Source organism: Hypanus sabinus (genome assembly GCF_030144855.1).
Source record: "Hypanus sabinus isolate sHypSab1 chromosome X2 unlocalized genomic scaffold, sHypSab1.hap1 SUPER_X2_unloc_14, whole genome shotgun sequence".
NCBI lineage: Eukaryota > Metazoa > Chordata > Chondrichthyes > Myliobatiformes > Dasyatidae > Hypanus > Hypanus sabinus.
The window spans coordinates 190,023-209,553 of NW_026778984.1; the positions used below are offsets into that span (position 1 = coordinate 190,023).

General features: G+C 43.2%; 1 protein-coding gene across 2 annotated transcripts; it reads right to left on the reverse strand.

Annotated features, from left to right (window-relative positions):
* Positions 1-4,409: 4,409 nt before the first annotated feature.
* LOC132385740 (zinc-binding protein A33-like) lies at positions 4,410-18,391 on the reverse strand. Of its 2 annotated transcripts, XM_059957963.1 has the most exons (6): positions 17,976-18,391; positions 17,192-17,287; positions 16,541-16,774; positions 16,221-16,243; positions 16,014-16,132; positions 4,410-5,289 (listed from the first exon to the last, which is right to left on the reverse strand). In XM_059957963.1, the coding sequence occupies exons 1-6, from the start codon at positions 18,384-18,386 to the stop codon at positions 4,715-4,717; spliced, it is 1,458 nt and encodes a 485-aa protein (XP_059813946.1). In that variant the 5' UTR covers positions 18,387-18,391; the 3' UTR covers positions 4,410-4,714. The 2 variants fall into 2 exon arrangements, with proteins under 2 accessions (XP_059813946.1, XP_059813947.1); XM_059957964.1 differs by lacking the exon at positions 17,192-17,287.
* Between the last annotated feature and the right edge of the window lie 1,140 nt (positions 18,392-19,531).

Genomic DNA, 19,531 nt, shown 5'->3' on the forward strand with positions numbered 1-19,531 from the left:
GGCTTAAAACAAGGGAATGAATGATATTCACATGACAGAAATATCCACACTATGCTTAATTATGCCTTGTAACTAATTGGAAAACTTCATTCTGTGTCGTGTACATTTTGTCATTGTGAAACCGTCGAAACACATACTATTTCAATGTAAAGTGTACAAGGCTGAAGAAAAATCAAATGCAGTCTTCAGTACAATCTTTGCGAGGGAAGATAGTTTTCAAATAAAAGCTATTAAATTATGGGACTGACTTTAAATCAATTCACAGTTTGAGCTGGAAAAGGCACATAATAATTGTGTTAAACATAAGGAAATAACATAAAGGGTTGCAAAGGTGAGTGGGCTGTTGGTGGGTTATTATTTTATTATTATTATTATTATTATTATTTATGGGTTATTTATTTTTTAAGAAAATTTCAAAGAATAAATGTAATGAAAAATTAGTAAGAAAAAGAAAAATAATATTAATCCTCCCCCTCCCCACCTTAACCCTTATCTAAAGAAATAAATAAAGAAGAAAAAGATTGCCTCGATATTGGAGGATACCCACATGCTCCATGGAGTTCAAAATAATTTTAATATTTATTCTTACTTTCCCCAATTACATTATAATTTTATCTTCAAAGGACCTATATATTTAATCCCATCTTTTGTAGGTATGGGAGACAAATTTTGAAAAATATATCATACTCATTTCTTAGATTATATGTATTTTTTTCAAGTGGAATACAACTATATATTTCATTATTCCAATGATCCATAGTTAAATATAACTCAGATTTCCAAGTAATTGCGATCTTTTTTAGCTACTGCCAATGCAATATTTGTAATTTTTTTCTGATACTTATTCAATTTAAGTTTCGGTATTGTCCCTTCAATATCTCCTAATAAAAATAATATTGGACTATTTGGGAGTTGAACTCCAGTACTTTGTTCCAATAAAAGTCAGATTTATCGAAAATGGTTGAATTTTAAAACAAGACCAAGTAAAATGTAAAAAAGTACCAATTTCTTGATTACATCGAAAGCATTGGTCAGACATATTTGAATTTAATCTATTTATTTTCTGTGGTGTTATATATAATTGATGTAAAAATTATATTGTATTAATCTAATTTGAACATTTATTGTATTTATCATACTATCAGAACATAATAATGACCAACTTTTTCCAACAATTTTAACATTCAAATCAGTTTCCCATTTTTGTCTTGATTTATGAATTCCAGATTCAGTCTGTTTTTGAATCAAATTGTACATACAAGATGTAATTTTTTAAATTTTTCCTTTTTGAATTAATATTTCTATTTCACTAAGTTTTGGCATCAACATTGTTTGACCCAGCTTTTCTCGTAAATTGTCCATTAATTGAAAATAAGAGAAAAGAGTGTTGTTTGATATTTTATATTTATTTTTTCATTGATCAAACAACATCAATAAACCTCCTTCAAAACAATTACGTATATATTTAATCCCCTTTTGGAACCAATTATGTAAAAGTTTATTATCCATTGTAAAAGCAATAAGTCTATTTTGAATTAAAGTTTGTTTTTGCTAATAAAGATTTCTTTATCTTATCGTCCATATTTACCTTATTCCATAAATCAATCAAATGTCTTAATATAGGAGATTCTTTTTTTTCCCGTACCAATTTGGATTCCCATTTATATGTAAAATCTTCTGGTATGTTTTCTCCTATCTTATCTAATTTTATTCTAATCCATGCCGTTTTTTTTTCATCAAAAAAAGATGCAATAAATCTAAGTTGATTTGCTTTATCATAATTCTTAAAATTTGGAAGTTGTAACCCTCCTAAATCAAATTTACATCTCAATTTTTCCAATGATATTCTTGACATCTTTCCTTTCCAAAGTAATTTCCTTACATATTTATTTAGTTCTTGAAAAAACTTCTGCGGTAATTGTATTGGTAAAGTTTGGAATAAATATTGCAATCTATGGAATATATTCATTTTTACAGCATTAACTCTACCTATTAATGTTATTGGTAACATCATCCATTTATCAAGATCCTCTTTTATTTTTGTTAATAATGGCAAATAATTTTGTTTATATAAATTTTTTACATCATTGTCAACTCTGATACCTAAATATTTTATCCCATTTATTGACCATCGAAATTGAGTTACTAATCGACATTGATTATAATTTCCTTTGGTAAGGGGTAAAATGTCACTTTTATCCCAATTTAATTTATACCCTAATACTTTCCCGTATTCTTCCAATTTAAAAGATAATCTTTGCAAAGATTGTAATGGTTTTGTTAAATAAATCAAAACATCATCAGCAAATAAATTAATCTTATATTCTTCTTGATTAACTCTAAAACCGCCAATATCTGAATCTGTTCTAATTAATTCAGCTAATGGTTCTTTTGCCAATACAAATAAAGCAGGTGATAACAGGCAGCCTTGTCTAGTTGACCTTGTTAAGCAAAATGGTGTTGAAATCTGAGCATTTGTAACTACTTTAGCTTGAGGATTGGTATTTAAGGTTTTAATCCATTGTATAAAAGATTTTCCTAGCTCATATTTTTCCAAAAGCTTAAACAAAATATCCCATTCCAATCTATCAAATGCTTTTTCTGCATCCAAAGCAAATGCCACACTAATTTCCTCTCTTTTTTGTGCCAGATGAATTATACTAAGTAACCAGGTTAGATTATCCATTGATTGTCTGTTTTTAATAAAATCTGTTTGATCCATATGTATTAATTTTGGTACATATTTAGATATTCTATTAGATAAAATTTTTGCTATTATCTTATAATCTGTATTCAACAAAGAAATAGGCCTATATGATGTTAGTTTTAGAGGATCTCTTTTTTTTGGCAATACAGTTATGATCGCTGTTAAAAAAGATTGTGGGAGTTTATGCATTCTTTCCACTTGGTATATCAATTCCATAAAGGGAGGAATTAATATATCTTTAAGTTTTTTTATAAAATTCAGGAGGAAAACCATCTTCTTCTGGGGATTTGTTACTCTGAAGTGATCCTAAAGCTTCTTCAACCTCTTTTAATGTAAAGGGCATATCTAATCCTTTCTGTTCTTCCAAATTAAATTTTGGAAGGGTTATTTGTGATAAAAATGTATCTATCTCAGTAATCTTATTTTGTGATTCTGATTGATATAGTTCAGTATTAAAAAAAAATTAAAGTTTCATTAATTTCTAAAGGTTTATCAGCAACCTTATTTACACTTGTTCTAATTGCATTTATTGTTTTAAAAGCCTGTTCTGTTTTCAACTGCCAAGCAAGAATTTTACGTGATCTTTCACCTAATTCGTAATATTTCTGTTTAGTTCTCATAATTACTTTTTCTGTACGATATGTCTGGAGTGTATTATATTGTAGTTTTTTATTAACAAGTTGTCTTTGTTTTTCTTCTGTCATATATCTTTGAGATTCTTTTTCTAAATTTATGATATCTTTTCTCAATTTTCCTTCTTAATTTTAGATGTATAACATAATCTGACCCCTTAAATATGCTTTCATCGCTTCCTATAATGCAATTTTTTCCTCAACTGAATGTAAATTTGTATCCAAAAAAAATGAATCTGTTTTTTCATAAAATCACAAAAATCTTAACGTTTTAATAAAATTGTATTAAATCTCCATGTCTATTGTTTTATATGTTTTATGTCTATTTGAATAAAATGAATAATCTCTTTCTCTTGGATTAATTTTTCTCCATATATCAAATCAGGTTTAAATCTTTCATTAATGATAAAGTTAGTTTTATTACTTTTAATTTTGTAACAACTGTAGTTGACCTTTCCAAAACTGGATCTAAACAAAAATTAAAATCTCCGCCGATTAATATTTTATCATTTGCGTCAGCCAAGATCAAAAAATCTTCTTGTATGAATTTTGCATCATTTTCATTTGGTGCATAAATGTTCATAAAAGTCCATAATTCTGAGCAAATTTGACAATGTATAATCACATATCTCCCCACAGAATCAACTGTTACATTTTGTATTTTAATTGGTAAAGATTTATTAACCGAAATTGCAACTCCTCTCGATTTTGAATTAAATGAAGTTGCTATAACATTTCCAACCCAATCTCTATTTAATTTCTTATGCCTGTGAACTTACTGAACACATCCTTGCCAGAAAAAAAAAACTTATCCCAATCCACTCTTCCTAGATCCTTTTTCATTTCCACAAAATTGGCCGTTCTCCAATTTTACCAGAACATTAAGCTGCCAGTTCTGCCCCTCACTAATAGCAGTAATGACGTTATCCCACGTGTCAACCCAAGCCCTAAACTCATCTGTTTTACCGACAATACTCCGTGCATTGAAATAGATATACCTGAGAATATGTATATCGTCTGCTTTTTTTTTTCATTTCCGTTTATACATGCAGTCCTCTCATGTATCCTCCTGCACCTCACTATCTGCTCTAACACTCTGGTTCCCCTCCCTCTGCAAATCTAGATTAAATTCCCCGGAGCAGCACTGGCAAATCTACCCGCAAGAATGTTATTCCTCCCGCCCCCCCCCCGCCCAGTTTAGGGGCAAACCGTCCTCGGAACAGGTCCCACCTTCCCGGGAACAAAGCCCAATTGTCCAGAAACATGAAACCCTCCCTCCTGCACCATCCCCTTAGCCACGTATTTAGCTGCATTCTCCGCACATTTATATTTACAGGGACTTTACTCCTGACGCCGGTCCCGGGACCGGACCCGTTTACAGACCCGGAGCGGAACCGGAGCAGATTCTCAGCCACTGGTTTCTATCCCAGGTCGCGAAGAAAGGATAAAGTTTCCCCGTGAATTTATTCCCAGTGAAGGTGTGGAGATGGGACTTGGTCTCCGCGTTGTAAAATGAAACTGTCCCGGACTCGTAACTAAGATAAACTCCCACCCTCCCGGGGATGGGACAGGCAGCGAGACGGGTCTCGGGGGACGGGAGACCATAGAACACGTCACAATCCCGATGTAACACGTCACCATCCCGATGTAACACATCATAATCCCGCCTGATGACCCAGAATCCGGTCTCCGGACTCAGACTGACCCGTCTCTTCCTCTCCACAGACTCTGCGGCGACTCCCAGCCACCAGAACCGATTCCCCGTCACCTCCACCTCCCAGTAATGTCTCCCCGATGTGAATCCCTTCGATCCCAGCACAAAAGGACAGTGTGTGAATCTCTTCCCGGTGTCAGGGAGATTCCTCCAGGTCCCGGTCCCTCTCACACTCTTACGATCCTCAGACACCTCGAGCTCCAGACCCGCCGTTCCCACATCCAGGGTGACAGAGACTGGGGGAGAGGCAGAGAATTAGAGAGTCCCCGGGGATCGGGGGGAGCCTCGGACAGCGCGGCCTCGGGGATCGGGGGAGACTCGGACAGCGCGGCCCCGGGGATCGGAGGGAGACTCGGACAGCGCGGCCCCGGGGATCGGGGGGAGACTCGGACAGCGCGGCCCCGGGGATCGGGGGGAGACTCGGTCGGCTCGGCCCCGGGGATCGGGGGGAGACTCAGACAGCGCGGTCCCGGGGATCGGGGGGAGACTCGGACAGTGCGGTCCCGGGGATCGGGGGGAGACTAGGACAGCGCGGCCCCGGGGATCGGGGTGGGGGGGGGGGAGACTCGGGCAGCGCGGCCCCGGGGATCGGGGGTTTTCTGCTGGACGGAGAGCAGAGAGACCCCTGGCCCTTGACTCCTCAGACAGGGGAAACATCCTCCCTCACTCCTGCCTGTTGACCCCTGAAAGAATTTTGTGTTTCCATGAGATCTCCTGTCATTCTCCGAAACTGGGAACAGAGAACGTAGAGCAGTGGAGCACAGGAACAGACCCGTCATACGATGTTCACATTTATTTGTGAGTGTGAAGTGGGGCAGTGTGATGGTTTGAGACAGTAAAGGAGGTGACAATGGGAACCAGTAGGGGAGAGATGAATGGCAGATTGGACCAGGAGGGGGAGGGGTGGAAAGCCTGTGGGTGAACTGTGTGTGTAGACGTAATGAGAAGCTGGAGGAGGCAAAGATGGCAGGTGAGGATGACTTTGTCCCCTTTCCCACAACCCCATCCCCCGCAGCCCCTCATTAGGACAGGGGATGAATTTGCAGTAACCCTTGAGCAACACAGGTATTGATGAATTGTTTCAGTCTGAACCGTAGACTGTTTACTCGTTTCCATAGAAAGTTACAGGCCTGCTGTTCACCCAACAATTTGTGTGTGTCACTCTGCTTTAAATATACTCAATTATTTGGCCCCCACAGCTGCATGTGGCAGTTTCACTATCCTGTGGATAAAGGAATTCCTCCTCATCTCTGACCTAAATGGACATCCCTATAGTCGGAGGCTGTGCTTACCGTTCTCGACCCACCCACATCCTCCCAACATCGACTCTCTCCAGACAGGTGTCAGAGAGATCTGGCGAGACCCTTCATCAGGACCTGTGTAGCTTTGATTACCAGCATCTGTAGATTTTCTTGTGTTTGATTTTTAAAGCAGAAGTTATTTTATCATGAGCTGATCCATTTTCCCATTCTCCCATTTAGTCCCACTCTCCCACCCTCTCACCATGACCTTTGATGCCCTGTCTACTCACATACCTATCAATCTCTGTCTTAAATACACACAATGACTTGGCTTCCACTGCCGCAAGAAATACACAGGTTCACCACCCTCTGGCTAAAAAAATGTCTTTGCATCTCCGTTTTGAATGGGCGCCCTTCAATCCTTAAGTCATGTTCTCATACTAGACTCCCCCACCATGGGAAACAACTTTGGCACATCCACTCTGTCCATGCCTTTTAACATTCGAAATGCTTCTGTGAGGTTCCCCCTCATTCTAAACTCCACAGAGTACAGTCCAAGAGCGGTCAAACATTCCTCACATGTTAACACTCTTATTCCAGGAATCATTCTCGTGAATCTTCTCTGAACCCTCTCCAATGTCAGAACATCCTTTCGTAAATAAGGAGCCCAAAACTGCACACAGTATTCCAAGTGAGGTCTTACCAGTTCCTTATAGTGCCTCAACATCACATCCCTGCTCTTATATTCTATTCCTCTAGAAATGAATGCCAATATTGCATTCAGCTTCTTCACCACCGACTCAACCTGGAGGTTAACCTTAAGGGTATCCTGCACGAGCACTTCCAAGTACAATTGCATCTCAGAATTTTGAATGCTCTCTCCATTTAAATAATAGTCAGCCCGTTTATTTCTTCTACCAACGTGCATGACCATACACTTTTAAACATTGTATTTCATTTGCCACTTCTCCCAATCTATCCAAGTCTCTCTGCAGACTCTCTGTTTCCTCAGCACTACCATCCCCTCCGCTTATCTTTGTATCATCAGCAAACTTAGCCACAAAGCCATCTAATTCATAACCCAAATCGTTGATATACAACGTAAAAAGAAGTGGCCCCAACACGGACCCCTGTGGAACACCACTGGTAACTGGCAGACAACCAGAATGGGATCCCTTTATCCCCACTCTCTGTTTCCTGCCAATCAGCCAACGCTCTACCCACATATGTAAATTTCCCATAATTCCATGGGCTCTTATCTTGTTTAGCAGCCTCATGTGTGGCTCCTTGTCAAAAGCCTTCTGAAAATCCAAATACACAACATCCACTGCATCTCCCTTGTCTAGCCTACTTGTAATCTCCTCAAATAATTTCAATGGGTTTGTCAGGCAGGATTTTCCTTTAAGGAAACCATGCTGAGTTTGGCCTGTCTTGTCATATGCCTCCAGGTACTCCGTAACCTCATCCTTGACAATTGACTCCAGAAACCTCACAACCATTTCTCAAACTAACAGGTCTATAATTTACTTTTTGCTTCATTGCCCCTTTCTTAAATACCAGAGTGGCATTTACAATCTTCCACTCCTCCGGAACCATGCCAGAACCTATTGACTTTTGAAAGATCATTGCTAATGCCTCCGCGATCTCCACAGCTACTTCCTTCAAAACACAAGGGTGCATTCCATCTGGTCCTGGAGATTTATCTACCGTGAGACTATTCAGCTTCCTGAGTACTTTCTCTGTCGTAATTGTGACTGCACACACTTCTCTTCCCTGACACCCTTGAGTGTCCGGTATACTGCTGATATCTTCCTCAGTGAGGACTGATGCAAATACTCGTTCAGTTCCTCAGCCATCTCCTTATCTGCCATTACAATTTCTCCAGCATCATTTTCTATCTGTCCAATATCCACTCTCACCCGTTTTTTATTCTTTATATACTTGACAAAGCTTTTAGTATCTTCACTGATATTATTTGCCAGCTTCCTTACATAGTTCATCTTTTCCCTCTTAATGGCCTTCTTAGTTTCCTTTTGTAAGCTTTTAAAAACTTCCCAATCCTCTGTCTTCCCACTAATTTTTGCTTCTTTGAATGCCCTCTCCTTTGCTTTTACTTTGGCTTTGACTTCTCTTGTCAGCCACTTTCGCTTTGACTTCTCTTTTTCCATTTGAAAAATTCTTCTTTTTTGGAATATATCTGTCTTGCACATTCCTCACTCCTCACATAAACTCCAGCCACTGCTGCTCGGCCGTCCTTCCCCCTAATGTCCCTTTCAAGTCAAATTTGGCCAGTTCCTCTCTCGTGCCACTGTAATTTCCTTTACTCCACTGCAATACCGACACATCAGATTTCGGCTTCTCTTTCTCAAATTTCACAGTGAAGTCAATCATGTTACGATCACTGTCTCCTAACGGTTCCTTCACCTCAATCTCTCTAATCACCTCTGGGTCATTACACAATATCCAATCCAGTATCTCTGATCCTCTAGTGGGCTCAACAACAAGTTGTTCTGAAAAGCCATCTCGTAGACATTCTACAAATTCTCTCTCTTGAGATACAGTGTTGACCTGATTTTCCCAATCCACTCGCATGTTAAAATCCCCACAATTATCATAACACTGCCCTTCTGGCAAGCCTTTTCTATTCCCTGTTGTAATTTGTAGTCCACATCACTGACGCTGTTAAGAGGCCTGTAGATAACTGCCATCAGGATCCTTTTACCCCTGCGATTTCTTAGCTCAACTCATAAAAATTCTGCACCTTCCGATACTCTGTCACCTCTTTCTAATGATTTAATATCATTTCATACCAATAAAGCCATGCCACCCCTCTGCCTACCTGCCTATCCTTCCGATACACTGTGTATCCTTGGACGTTCAGCTCTCATAGACTTGCATCCTTTAGCCACGTCTCAGTGATGGCCACAAGATTATGCCTGCCAATCTGTAGGTGTACGACAAGATCATCCACCTTATGCCTTAAGCTGTGTGTATTTAAGTATAACACCTTAAGTCCTGTATTTGGTCAGTTTTGCTTTGATTGCACTGCAACTCATCCCAGTGGCTGCAAATTTGCCCCATCACCTGCCTGTCCTTCCTGACATCTTTACTGCTCACTATCTTAGATTTATAGATTCCCTCTCCTCCACTCTAACATTCCGGTTTACCACCCCCCTGCCAAATTAGTTTAAACCCTCCCTAACAGCTCTATTAAACATTCCCGCGATGATATTGATCCCCTTCGGGTTCAGGGGTAACCCGTCCTTTTTGAATAAGTAGTACTTCCCCCAGAAGAGATCCCAATGATCCAAGAATCTGAAGTCCTGCCCCCTGCACCAGTCTCTCAGCCACGCATTCATCAGCCTGATCCTACTGTTCTTGCCCTCGCTAGCACATGGCACAGGTAGCAATCCTGAGATTACTACCCTGGAGGTCCTGCTTCTCAGCTTCATTCCGAACTCCCGGAAATCTCTCTTCAGGACCTCCTCCCTTTTCCTCTCTATGTCATTGGTACCAACATGTACCAAGACAGCTGGCTGCTCGCCCTCTCCCTTCAGAATATTCTGGACCCGATCCGAGACATCCTGTACCCTGGCACCTGGGAGGCAGCACACCATGCGGGTATCTCTGCCAGGCGCACAGAATCTCCTGTCTGTTCCCCTGACTATGGAATCCCCTATGACTATCGCATTCCTCTTCTCCCTCCTTCCCTCCTGCGCAACAGCGCCAGGCTCAGTGCCAGTGACCCGGTCACCGTAGCCGTCCCCTGTCAGGTCATCCCCCTCAACAGCGTCCAAAACGATATACTTGTTGCTGAGGGGGACAGCCACAGGGGTGCTCTCCACTATCTGGGCACTTCCCTTCCCTCTCCTGACAGTCACCCAGTTTTCTGACCCCTGTAGCCTAGGGATGACTACCTCCCTGTAGCTCCTGTCTATCACCTCTTCATTTTCTCTAATAAGCAGTAGGTCATCAAGCTGCAGCTCCAGATCCCGAACACGGTCTCCGAGGAGCTGAATCTCGGTTCACCTGGTGCAGATGTGGCTATCAGGGAGGCTGGAGGTCTCCCAGGATTCCCACATCTGACACCCTGAACAAAGCACAGACCCTGCAGAAATGCTACCTAATTCTACGGGAATGAAACAAAGAAAGATAGGTCTACTCACCCACTTACTTCTCCAAGCACACAAACTTTTTAAACTGTTAGCTAATGTGCCCTGCTGTTCCCCCGTCCGTCCAGGCCGATTTGCCAAGGGGAGAAAAAGAGTTGGTGCTTCGCTCTCGGCTCTTCCCGTTACCGCCTAAGCCCGTTGAGCCAAAGCCCTACACTCTGCTGCCACCCACTCCGCTGCCCGCTGTATAGGGTGGTCATCTTTTTAAACTCTCCGCGCTGTCCTGCGCAGTCTCGCCGTTCTTCTATGCAAAGTTTTTTTTTTACACTGCCTTCCTTCAGAATTTAGCTCCCACGCCGCCCTTCTTGTCCCAATCTAAAAAAACACCTTCAGTCCTGTATTCATCAGCCTATTCCACACTGTCCACATGAAATTCAGCGAGGCCTTTGATGTCGATGATAGACCACACTTGGAGTATTGTCTGCATTTCCGGTTCCCGAATATGGGGAGGATGTCATTACACTGGACAGGAGGCTTCAGGAGGATGTTACCAGGACTGGGGGCTTGAGTTAAAAGCAGAGAGTGGGTAAGCTTGGGCTATTCAGCTGTAGTGTAGGATGTTCAGGTGTGACCTCTTAACAAGGTAAATAATTCATAAGGAGCTTAAATAAAGTTTCTTTTTCCAAGAAATGGGAGGACAGAACCAGAGGCCTCGGACTGAAAATGAGACGGGAAATTTTTCTGAGTGGTCTATCGGGTAACATTCTCATAGAGAGGGAGGTTGGTAAATGGAATTTGCCCTCAGACGCTGTAGAGACAGGTAAAAATAAAATATTTTAAAATAAATTTGGGCAGGTACGCAGATGGGAAATGGTTAGAGGAATGGTGGGGGGAAACACACACAAATGGGCCATGCTCAAGAAGACATCTTAGTCTTGCAGATTGATGAAGTGGGCCGTGAGTTCAACATTCATCAAACCCTCCGAGATCATCCTCCTGAGGAATCTCACCCCGGAGTCTGTCTGTGAAGTGTTGATGTGACGTCACGTCAGAGGGCAGCTCAGTGCCACAGAACAGACAGACTGGGTAAGGACGGCAGATTTCAATCCTAAATGGAAATTTGTGCCTATTTCTGTGGCCGTGTGTCACACTCTGATAGTATATCTGTGTGTGTATGTGTGTGTTGTGTATACACATTGAAGGAGAGTGTGCACATTGAAGAATTTGTATGTTACAGTGTGTCATCACATGTCTGGTGTGTGTTGACAATGTGTCACACGTGATTGAGCTGTTTAAATGAATAAATGACTGTCTCTGAAGAGACTGGTTTCCAGGTTACTGAGGGAAATAACAACGTACATTGCTGAGGCTCTGACTACAATCTGCCAGTCCTTCCTGTGTATGTGTGTGAGGGAGCTTTGCCAGCCCGGTTATGCTGTGTGTGCTTCTCCCGAGATGAAATCTTGACCCATGTCAATGCTTGTTGGTGTGTCCGAGCTCATTCTCACAATGCTTCAATGTAGTGGTCTGATCACCATAAGACATAGGAGCAGAATTAGGCCATTTGCCCATCGAGTCTGCTCCGCCATTCAATCATGGCTGATCCACATTTCCCTCCTCAGCCCCATTACCTGGTCTTCTCCCCGTAACCTTTGATGCTGTTCAATCTCGAACCAATCAAGCTCTGCCTCAAATACACACAAGTTCCAGAAGTTCACCAGCCGCTGGCTCAAATTTGTTCACATCTGTTTTAAATAGATCCCCCTGTATCTTGAGGCTGTGCCCTCTTGTCCTAAACTCCACCACCATGGGAAACATCCTTTCCACATCTAATCGGTCTAGGACTTTCAACATTCGAAAGGTTTCTAGGACTTTCAACATTCGAAAGGTTTCAATGAGATTCCCCCTCATCTTTCTAAATTCCAGCGAGTACAGACACAGAGCTATCAAACGTTCCTCGTATGATAACCCTTTCATTCCTGGAATCATCCTTATGAAATGAACCTTCTGAAATGCCAGTACATCTTTTCTTAGACGAGGAGCCCAAGTTCACAATACTCAAGGTGAGCTTCACCAGTGCCTTATAAAGCCTCAGCATCACATCCCTGCTCTTGAATTGAATGCTATTCTAAACCCCTTGAATTGAATGATAACATTGGATTTGCCTTCCTCCCCACTGGCTGTACTGCAAGTGAACCTTTAGGGTCTTCTGCAGAATGACTGCTAAGTCCATTTACATGTCAGCTTTTTCGGTTTTCTCCCCATCTGAAAAAAAAATCTGCACATTATTTCGACGACCACAGTGCATGGCCATGCGTTTTCCAACATTGTATATCACTTGCCACTTTCCTTCCCATTCTCCTCACTCAAGTCCTTGTGCAGCCTAGCTGTTTCCTCAATACTACCGGTCCCTCCACCAATCTCTGTATCATCTGCAAACTTGGAAACAAAGCCATCTACTCTAGTACAAGGGGGTATGAGTTCAGAATTGAAGGACGTCCTTTTAGAACTGAGATGTGGAGAAATTACTTTTGTTAGTGTGCGGAAAATCTGTGGAATTTGTTGCCACAAGTGGCTGTTAAGGCCAAGTCATATTTAAGGCAGAGATAGATGACTGAATGGTGGAGCAGACTCGATGGGCCAAATGGCCTACTTCTGCTCCTATATCTTATGGTCTATTCCATCAGCTAGATCTTGATATACAGCATAAAATAAAGGTGTCCTAACACTGACCCCTGCGGAACACGAGTCAGTGGCAGCCAACCAGAAAAGGATCCCTTTACTCTCATTCGCTGTTTCCTACCAATCAGCCAATGTTCTAACCATGCCTGTAACTTTTCTGTAATACCATGGCCTCTTAACCTGGTTACCACCTTCATGTGTGGCACTTTGTCAAAGGCCTTCCGAGATTCCAAATATACAACATCCACTGCATCCCCTTTATCGATCCTGCTTGTAATCTCCTCAAAGAATCCCAACAGGTTTGTCAGGCAGGATATTCCCTTAACGAAGCCATGCTGACTTGTCCTATCTTGTCCAGTGTCACCAAGTATTCCATAACTTCATACTTAACAACTGACTCCAATTTCTTCCCAACCACAGAGGTGAGGCAAACTGGTCAATAATTTCCTTTCTGCTGCCTTCCTCCTTACTTAAAGAGTTAAGTGACATTTGCCATTTTCCAGTCCTCTGGCACCATGCCAGGGTCCAGTGATTTTTGAAAGATCATTTGAAATGCCTCCATAAGTTCTACTGCGACCTCTTTCAGAACACTGGGGTGCAGGCCATCAGACTGATTAACTCGTGTGGACGCAACTGTATTTCTGTTATATTGACCAGCATGTTATATATATTATTTATAATAAATTACTATACATTGCACATTTAGATGGAGACATAACATAAGGATTTTTAATCCTCATGTATATGAAGGATGTAAGTAATAAAGTCAATTCAATTCAAATCAATTTCTTGTTTATTTTTCCCCTCCTAATCATCCTTTTAGTTCCTCTCTGTAGATATTTAAAAGCTTCCCAATCCTCTTTCTTCCTACTAATTTTTGTTTAGTTGTATGCCCTCTCTTTTGCCTTTACATTAACTTGTCTTCCCTTGTCAGCCACGATTGTACTATTTTGCCATTTGAGTAATTATTTATTTTTGGAATACATCTATCCTTTACCTTCCCCATTTTCCCAGAAACTGACACCATTTCTGCTCTGCTCTCATCCCTGCCAGCATCTCGTTCCAATTTGCTTTGGCCAACTCCTCTCTCAGACCTCTGTAATTTCTTTGACTTCTCTGAAATACTACAATGTCAGGCTTTACTGTCTCCTTATCAGATTTCAAGTTGAACTCGGTCATGTTGTGAGCTCTGCCTCCTAAGGTTTCTTTTAACTACTCACCTCTGGTTCAAAACATAACACCCAATCCAGTAGAGCTGTTCCCCGAGTAGGCTCAACGACAAACTGCTCTAGAAAGCCATCACATTGCATTCAACAAACTCACTCTCTTGAGATCCTTTACCAACCTGATTTTCCCAATTGACCTGCATGTTGAAATCTCCCATGATTATCATAACATTATACTTTTCATCAGCCTTTGCTATTTACAGTTGCAATCTGTGGGCCTCATCCCACTGACTGTTGGGAGGCCTGTGTATGACTAGTGTCAGTGTCATTTTTACTTTTGCAGTTCCTTACCTCAACCCACAAGGATTCAACATCTCCCAATCCTATGTCACATCTAGCTGCTGATTTACCAGCAGAGCCACACCACCCCATCGGCCTTCCTTCCTTCCTCCGATACACTGTGTAATCTTGAACATTCAGCTCCCAACTACAACCATCCTTCAGCCACGATTCCGTGATGGCCACAACATCATACCTGACAATCGGTAATAGTGCAACAAGATCATCCACCTTATTTCTCATACTCCATGCATTGAGATATAACACTTTGTGTACTGTATCTGCTACCCTTTTTAATTCTGCATCCCTAATGCACTGATACTCACCTTGCTGGCTGCAATTTTCTCCTCTCATCTGTCCGCTCTATCTGGCAGTCTGACTGCACGCTATCTTTGCATTTTTACCATCAGTTCTACCCCTTCACTCCTGTTTCAACCCCCCCCCCCCCAACAAATTAGTTTAAATCCTACCCAACAGCTCTCTGAAACCTCTCTCACCGAGAATATTGTTCTCCCTCGCGTCCAGGTGCAACACATCCCTTTTGAGCAGGTCATTCCTCCACCAGAAGAGATCCCGATGATCCAAGAACCTGAGGCCCTGCACCCTGCACCATCTTCTCAGCCATGTTTATCTGTCAAATTATCCTGTTTCTACCCTCACCAGCACATGGCACAGGCAGCAATCTAGAAATTACAACCCGGGAGGTACGGCTTCCGAGTTTTCTACCAAGCTAGCCAGGTTCTTTTCAGGACCCTTTTGCTTTTACTTCCTATGTAATTGGTCCCAAGTTGCAAAATTATAGCTGGCTCTTAACCCTCCCTCTCCAAAATGCTGCAGACAAGATCCGAGACGTCCCTGACCTTGGCACCTTGGGGGCAAGATAGCATTCCGGTGTCTGATTCTTGTCCATAGATTCTCCTGTCTGTTCCCCCGAACGATTGAGTCCCCGATCATTACTGCTCCCCTCTGCTCCCTCTAACAACAGTGAGATTTGCTGATCCAGAAGAGGGAATTCCTACGTCAGTCAGAATCTGCACTCACAGTGCACGCAGGACTTGTGTATATTCCTGACAATCCCGGTCACCACACTGATACCCGTTTTTAGTCAGTATTAAATTCCCAGCAGCTGTGGTAGAATTCAAATTCATGTCCTGGTGTGTTAGTGCAGGTTGCCTGGGATCAGGACACAGTGGTTCATCTACCAGTCCCGTGTATTGGTTGTACTGTGACCCTGTGCTGGTGTGTCCAGGGGTCTGACATCTCCAGCTGACCATGTGACAGTGATGCCTCGAAGTCGGTGGGGTTGATGTGGAATAAACTTCAGTTCCCCTTCAGTCCATTATCACAGCCAATCCTTGCCTCAACTTATAACATAATTGTGTTTCATGAACAAGGAAAAATGAATCTTTGTAAATGTTACCTCGCTTCATGGTATCAAGTTTTCCTCTCAGCACTGTGTTCAATAAATAGGGGTGATCGAATTTTCCAACAGGCAGGGCCTCATCTGTCACTGACAATTCCTGGATATTGTCATTAATCCTGTAAATGTTAAACTGCTGGTGATAAACTGGAATTTTTGAACTATTTTACAAATCTGCGCAGGGTTTCAGTAAAGAGCATGTCCTACCTCCTGTTCCGATGAGCTTCCTCCTGAAATAAATAAAAACACAAATCTGATTAGACTTGGACTTACTGTCCACGTCGTTGACTGATTCATTGCAGTTTAATTTACAATTAATTATGCTGAAAATTCATCGCTTAAAGATTGTATGTTGCTGATAAATGATCGAATATCTGTCTCCAACATTTTAGAATGCCATTTGCGGAGTGATTGGAGGTTTGTCATGCAAGGAGAAAACTCTGTGTGAGGACACCAACAGCGGCAATTGATTTGGTAGAATCAATTAGTTCAATGTGACAGAAACAAATTCAAATTTAATCACTCACCTTGAGAAATATCACACCATCTTTTTGATCCATCTTCTCCTTTAGCTTCAAGATATCCTCCTGAATAAACCTGATATTCTGTTGAATGTCCCGAACATTTTTCTCCATTGGGTTGAGAATCCTCTTCTCTTCTTCCCTGAGATCCCTGAGTAAACTCTGCTCTTTCTCAGTGATAATCTGGCGCAGTTCAGCAAACTGGGATGTGATGTGGGACTGAAGGCTGTGTGACTGTTTCTGTTGAATGAAAGGCGAAGATTAGTTTACCGCATTGCTGTGTTGTATTTCCTTATGACATAAAAGTGACCATTCGGTCCATTCAGGTCCATACTACTTCTGAGACATTCCCGTCAACACCATTTCCTCACGTATTCCTGAAACCTATTCTCCCTCAATGACCCATTAACTCCTACCGGATTCACATACACCCTCCCCCACCTTCACAGGGTTAATTGTAGTTAACTATTCATCCAGCATGTCCTTGGAATGTGTCTGAAACTGTAATGGCCACAGGGACAGCATGCAAACTCCACACAGACAGCAGCAGAGGTCAGGATCGAACCCAGGTCACTGGAGCTGCGATACTCGGCTATTCTGCATTAAATGGAGCAAAACTCGACAGTAATATCAGAAATTCCGCTCAGGAAGCCTCACCCGAACTCCAGAAATCTTCTCTTTCTGTTGTTGCTCCTTTTCCTGGAAATCTGATTTCTTTTTTGTGAGAGAGTCTAAGGAAGATTTTAGCTGATCCTGGAAGTCAGAGAGTGAAGGAAATAGAAACAAAGATGCTTCAAAAGAAACAGGTGATCAACCCCGATTATCACACAAAATGCCAGAGGAACTCAGTGAGTCAGACAGCATCTATTCAGGGGAAATAAACAGTCGGTGTTTCGGGATGAGACCCGTCATCAGGACTGGGAAGGAATGGGACAGAAGACAGAATAATAAGTTTGTGGATGAGAACCAGCTGACAGGTGACGGGTGAGACAACGTGAGGGGGAACGTGGGGGAGGGTGATGAAGTGAGAAGCTGGGAGGGGACAGGTGGAAGAGGCAAATGACTGGAGAAGAAGGAATCTAATCCGAGAGGATAATCGACCATGGAAGAAACGGGAGGAACTGGGCTGTTTGCGGCCCTGAATGGTGACGAGGGAGGAGGTTAGGGGTCGGGTGTAGCACTTGTCCCGCTTGCAGGTGTCTGTGCCAGGAGGGAGATCAGTGGGGAGGAGCGAGTGGATCAGGGCGATACAGTACGGGGAGCGATCCGTATAGAGAGCGGAGAGTTCGGGGTGCTGCGGTGGGCTGTGGGACGGAGAGATGCTAGAATCCCGTTGGAGATGCGGAAGTTGCAGAGAATGATGTTCTGGTTATGGAGGCTCGTGTGATGTTATGTAGGAGAAAGGAAATATGGTAAGTGTTAAATTAACGTTAGTTTTTACCTTGCAGATTTTAACAGCTTGCTTAATCGGCATGAAGCGGTGTTCTCGGTGTTCCTGCGCGTCTCTACAGATCAGACAGATCAGTGTCTTGTCCGTTTCACAAAACAGCTTCAGTTCTTCCTCATGTTCCTCGCAGTGACGTTCACTTTCCTTCCCTTTCCGATTCAGGTTTAGATTTCGAGCTTTTTCAGCCAGATTTGCTAATGCCCGGTTCACCCTGAGGGTGCGGTCAGCAATCACCTCTCTACATTCCGGGCAGGAGTTTCTCTGCTCCCTTTCCCAATACCGTGTGATACAAGAGCGACAGAAGTTGTGTCCACACTCCAGTATAACCGGATCGGTGAAGAAATCCAGGCAGATGGGACAAATTGCCTCCTCTGTTAAACTCTCGACCGGTCCTTTCGAAGCCATGTTAACTCCCAGCACTTCCTGAGTCAGAAAACTTTCACTTCCGGGAGCTGCAGATCCCCTGCAGTACCGCGATTGTCCACAACGCGCGCTGTAGAACCGGGGAATGACCCCTGCAGTACCGGGATTGTCCACAACGCGCGCTGTAGAACCGGGGAATGACCCCCTGCAGTACCGTGACTGTCCACCACATGGCCATATGGCTGGTAAACCATCCCGTAAAAACCCAGTGCGACAAAAACGTCAGCTGAATCTCAAAAGGCCCCATCCCTGCGGTCGGAAGACGATTGAAGTCCTGCGCTGAAAGGAGAAGCCATGTGCCCCCCTGGGGTCGTTCACTACTACAATAACTGTGAGGCTTCCTCAGCCAACCCGGCCTCTCTCTGTCCAGTGTAGAGAATCCCTGTAGTTCAGTCGCAATGTGTCAGTCGGCAGTATTCCCGGACGAAAGCAGTTCCGAAACTTTTTTTAATGCCAAAGACCAATACCAGTAACCGTGGACCCCAGGTTGGGAACCCCTGCTCTCCGGACATCTCGGTGTGATGGCAGGCCAAAACGTTTAGAGTGTCTTTCCCCGAGTTGATGATCTTCCAGCAGCAATCGCTGTCCGTTTTCCTTCGCGTCCTGGGACCAGCCCGAGGATTAGTGAGCCTTCAGTCACGCAGCTGCCATGGAACAGACCCTTGCATCTTTCTCCACAGATCTTCGCCAGCCCACAGTCCGCAAAGAGGTGAGTGACCGTCTCGTCTCCACTGCAGTAATCTCGGGGCAGCGCGCTGTGGGAGTGATCTCCGGGGGCATGCAGCAAGGATCAGACTGGGAGGGGCCCTCTCGTCTCCACTGCAGTAATCTCGGGGCAGCGCGCTGTGGGGTTGATCTCCGGGCATGCAGCAACGATCAGACTGGGAGGGGCCCTCTCGTCTCCACTGCAGTAATCTCGGGGCAGCGCGCTGTGGGAGTGATCTCCGGGCATGCAGCAAGGATCAGACTGGGAGGGGCCCTCTCGTCTCCACTGCAGTAATCTCGGGGCAGCGCGCTGTGGGAGTGATCTCCGGGCATGCAGCAAGGGTCAGACTGGGAGGGGCCCTCTCGTCTCCACTGCAGTAATCTCGGGGCAGCGCGCTGTGTGAGTGATCTCCGGGCATGCA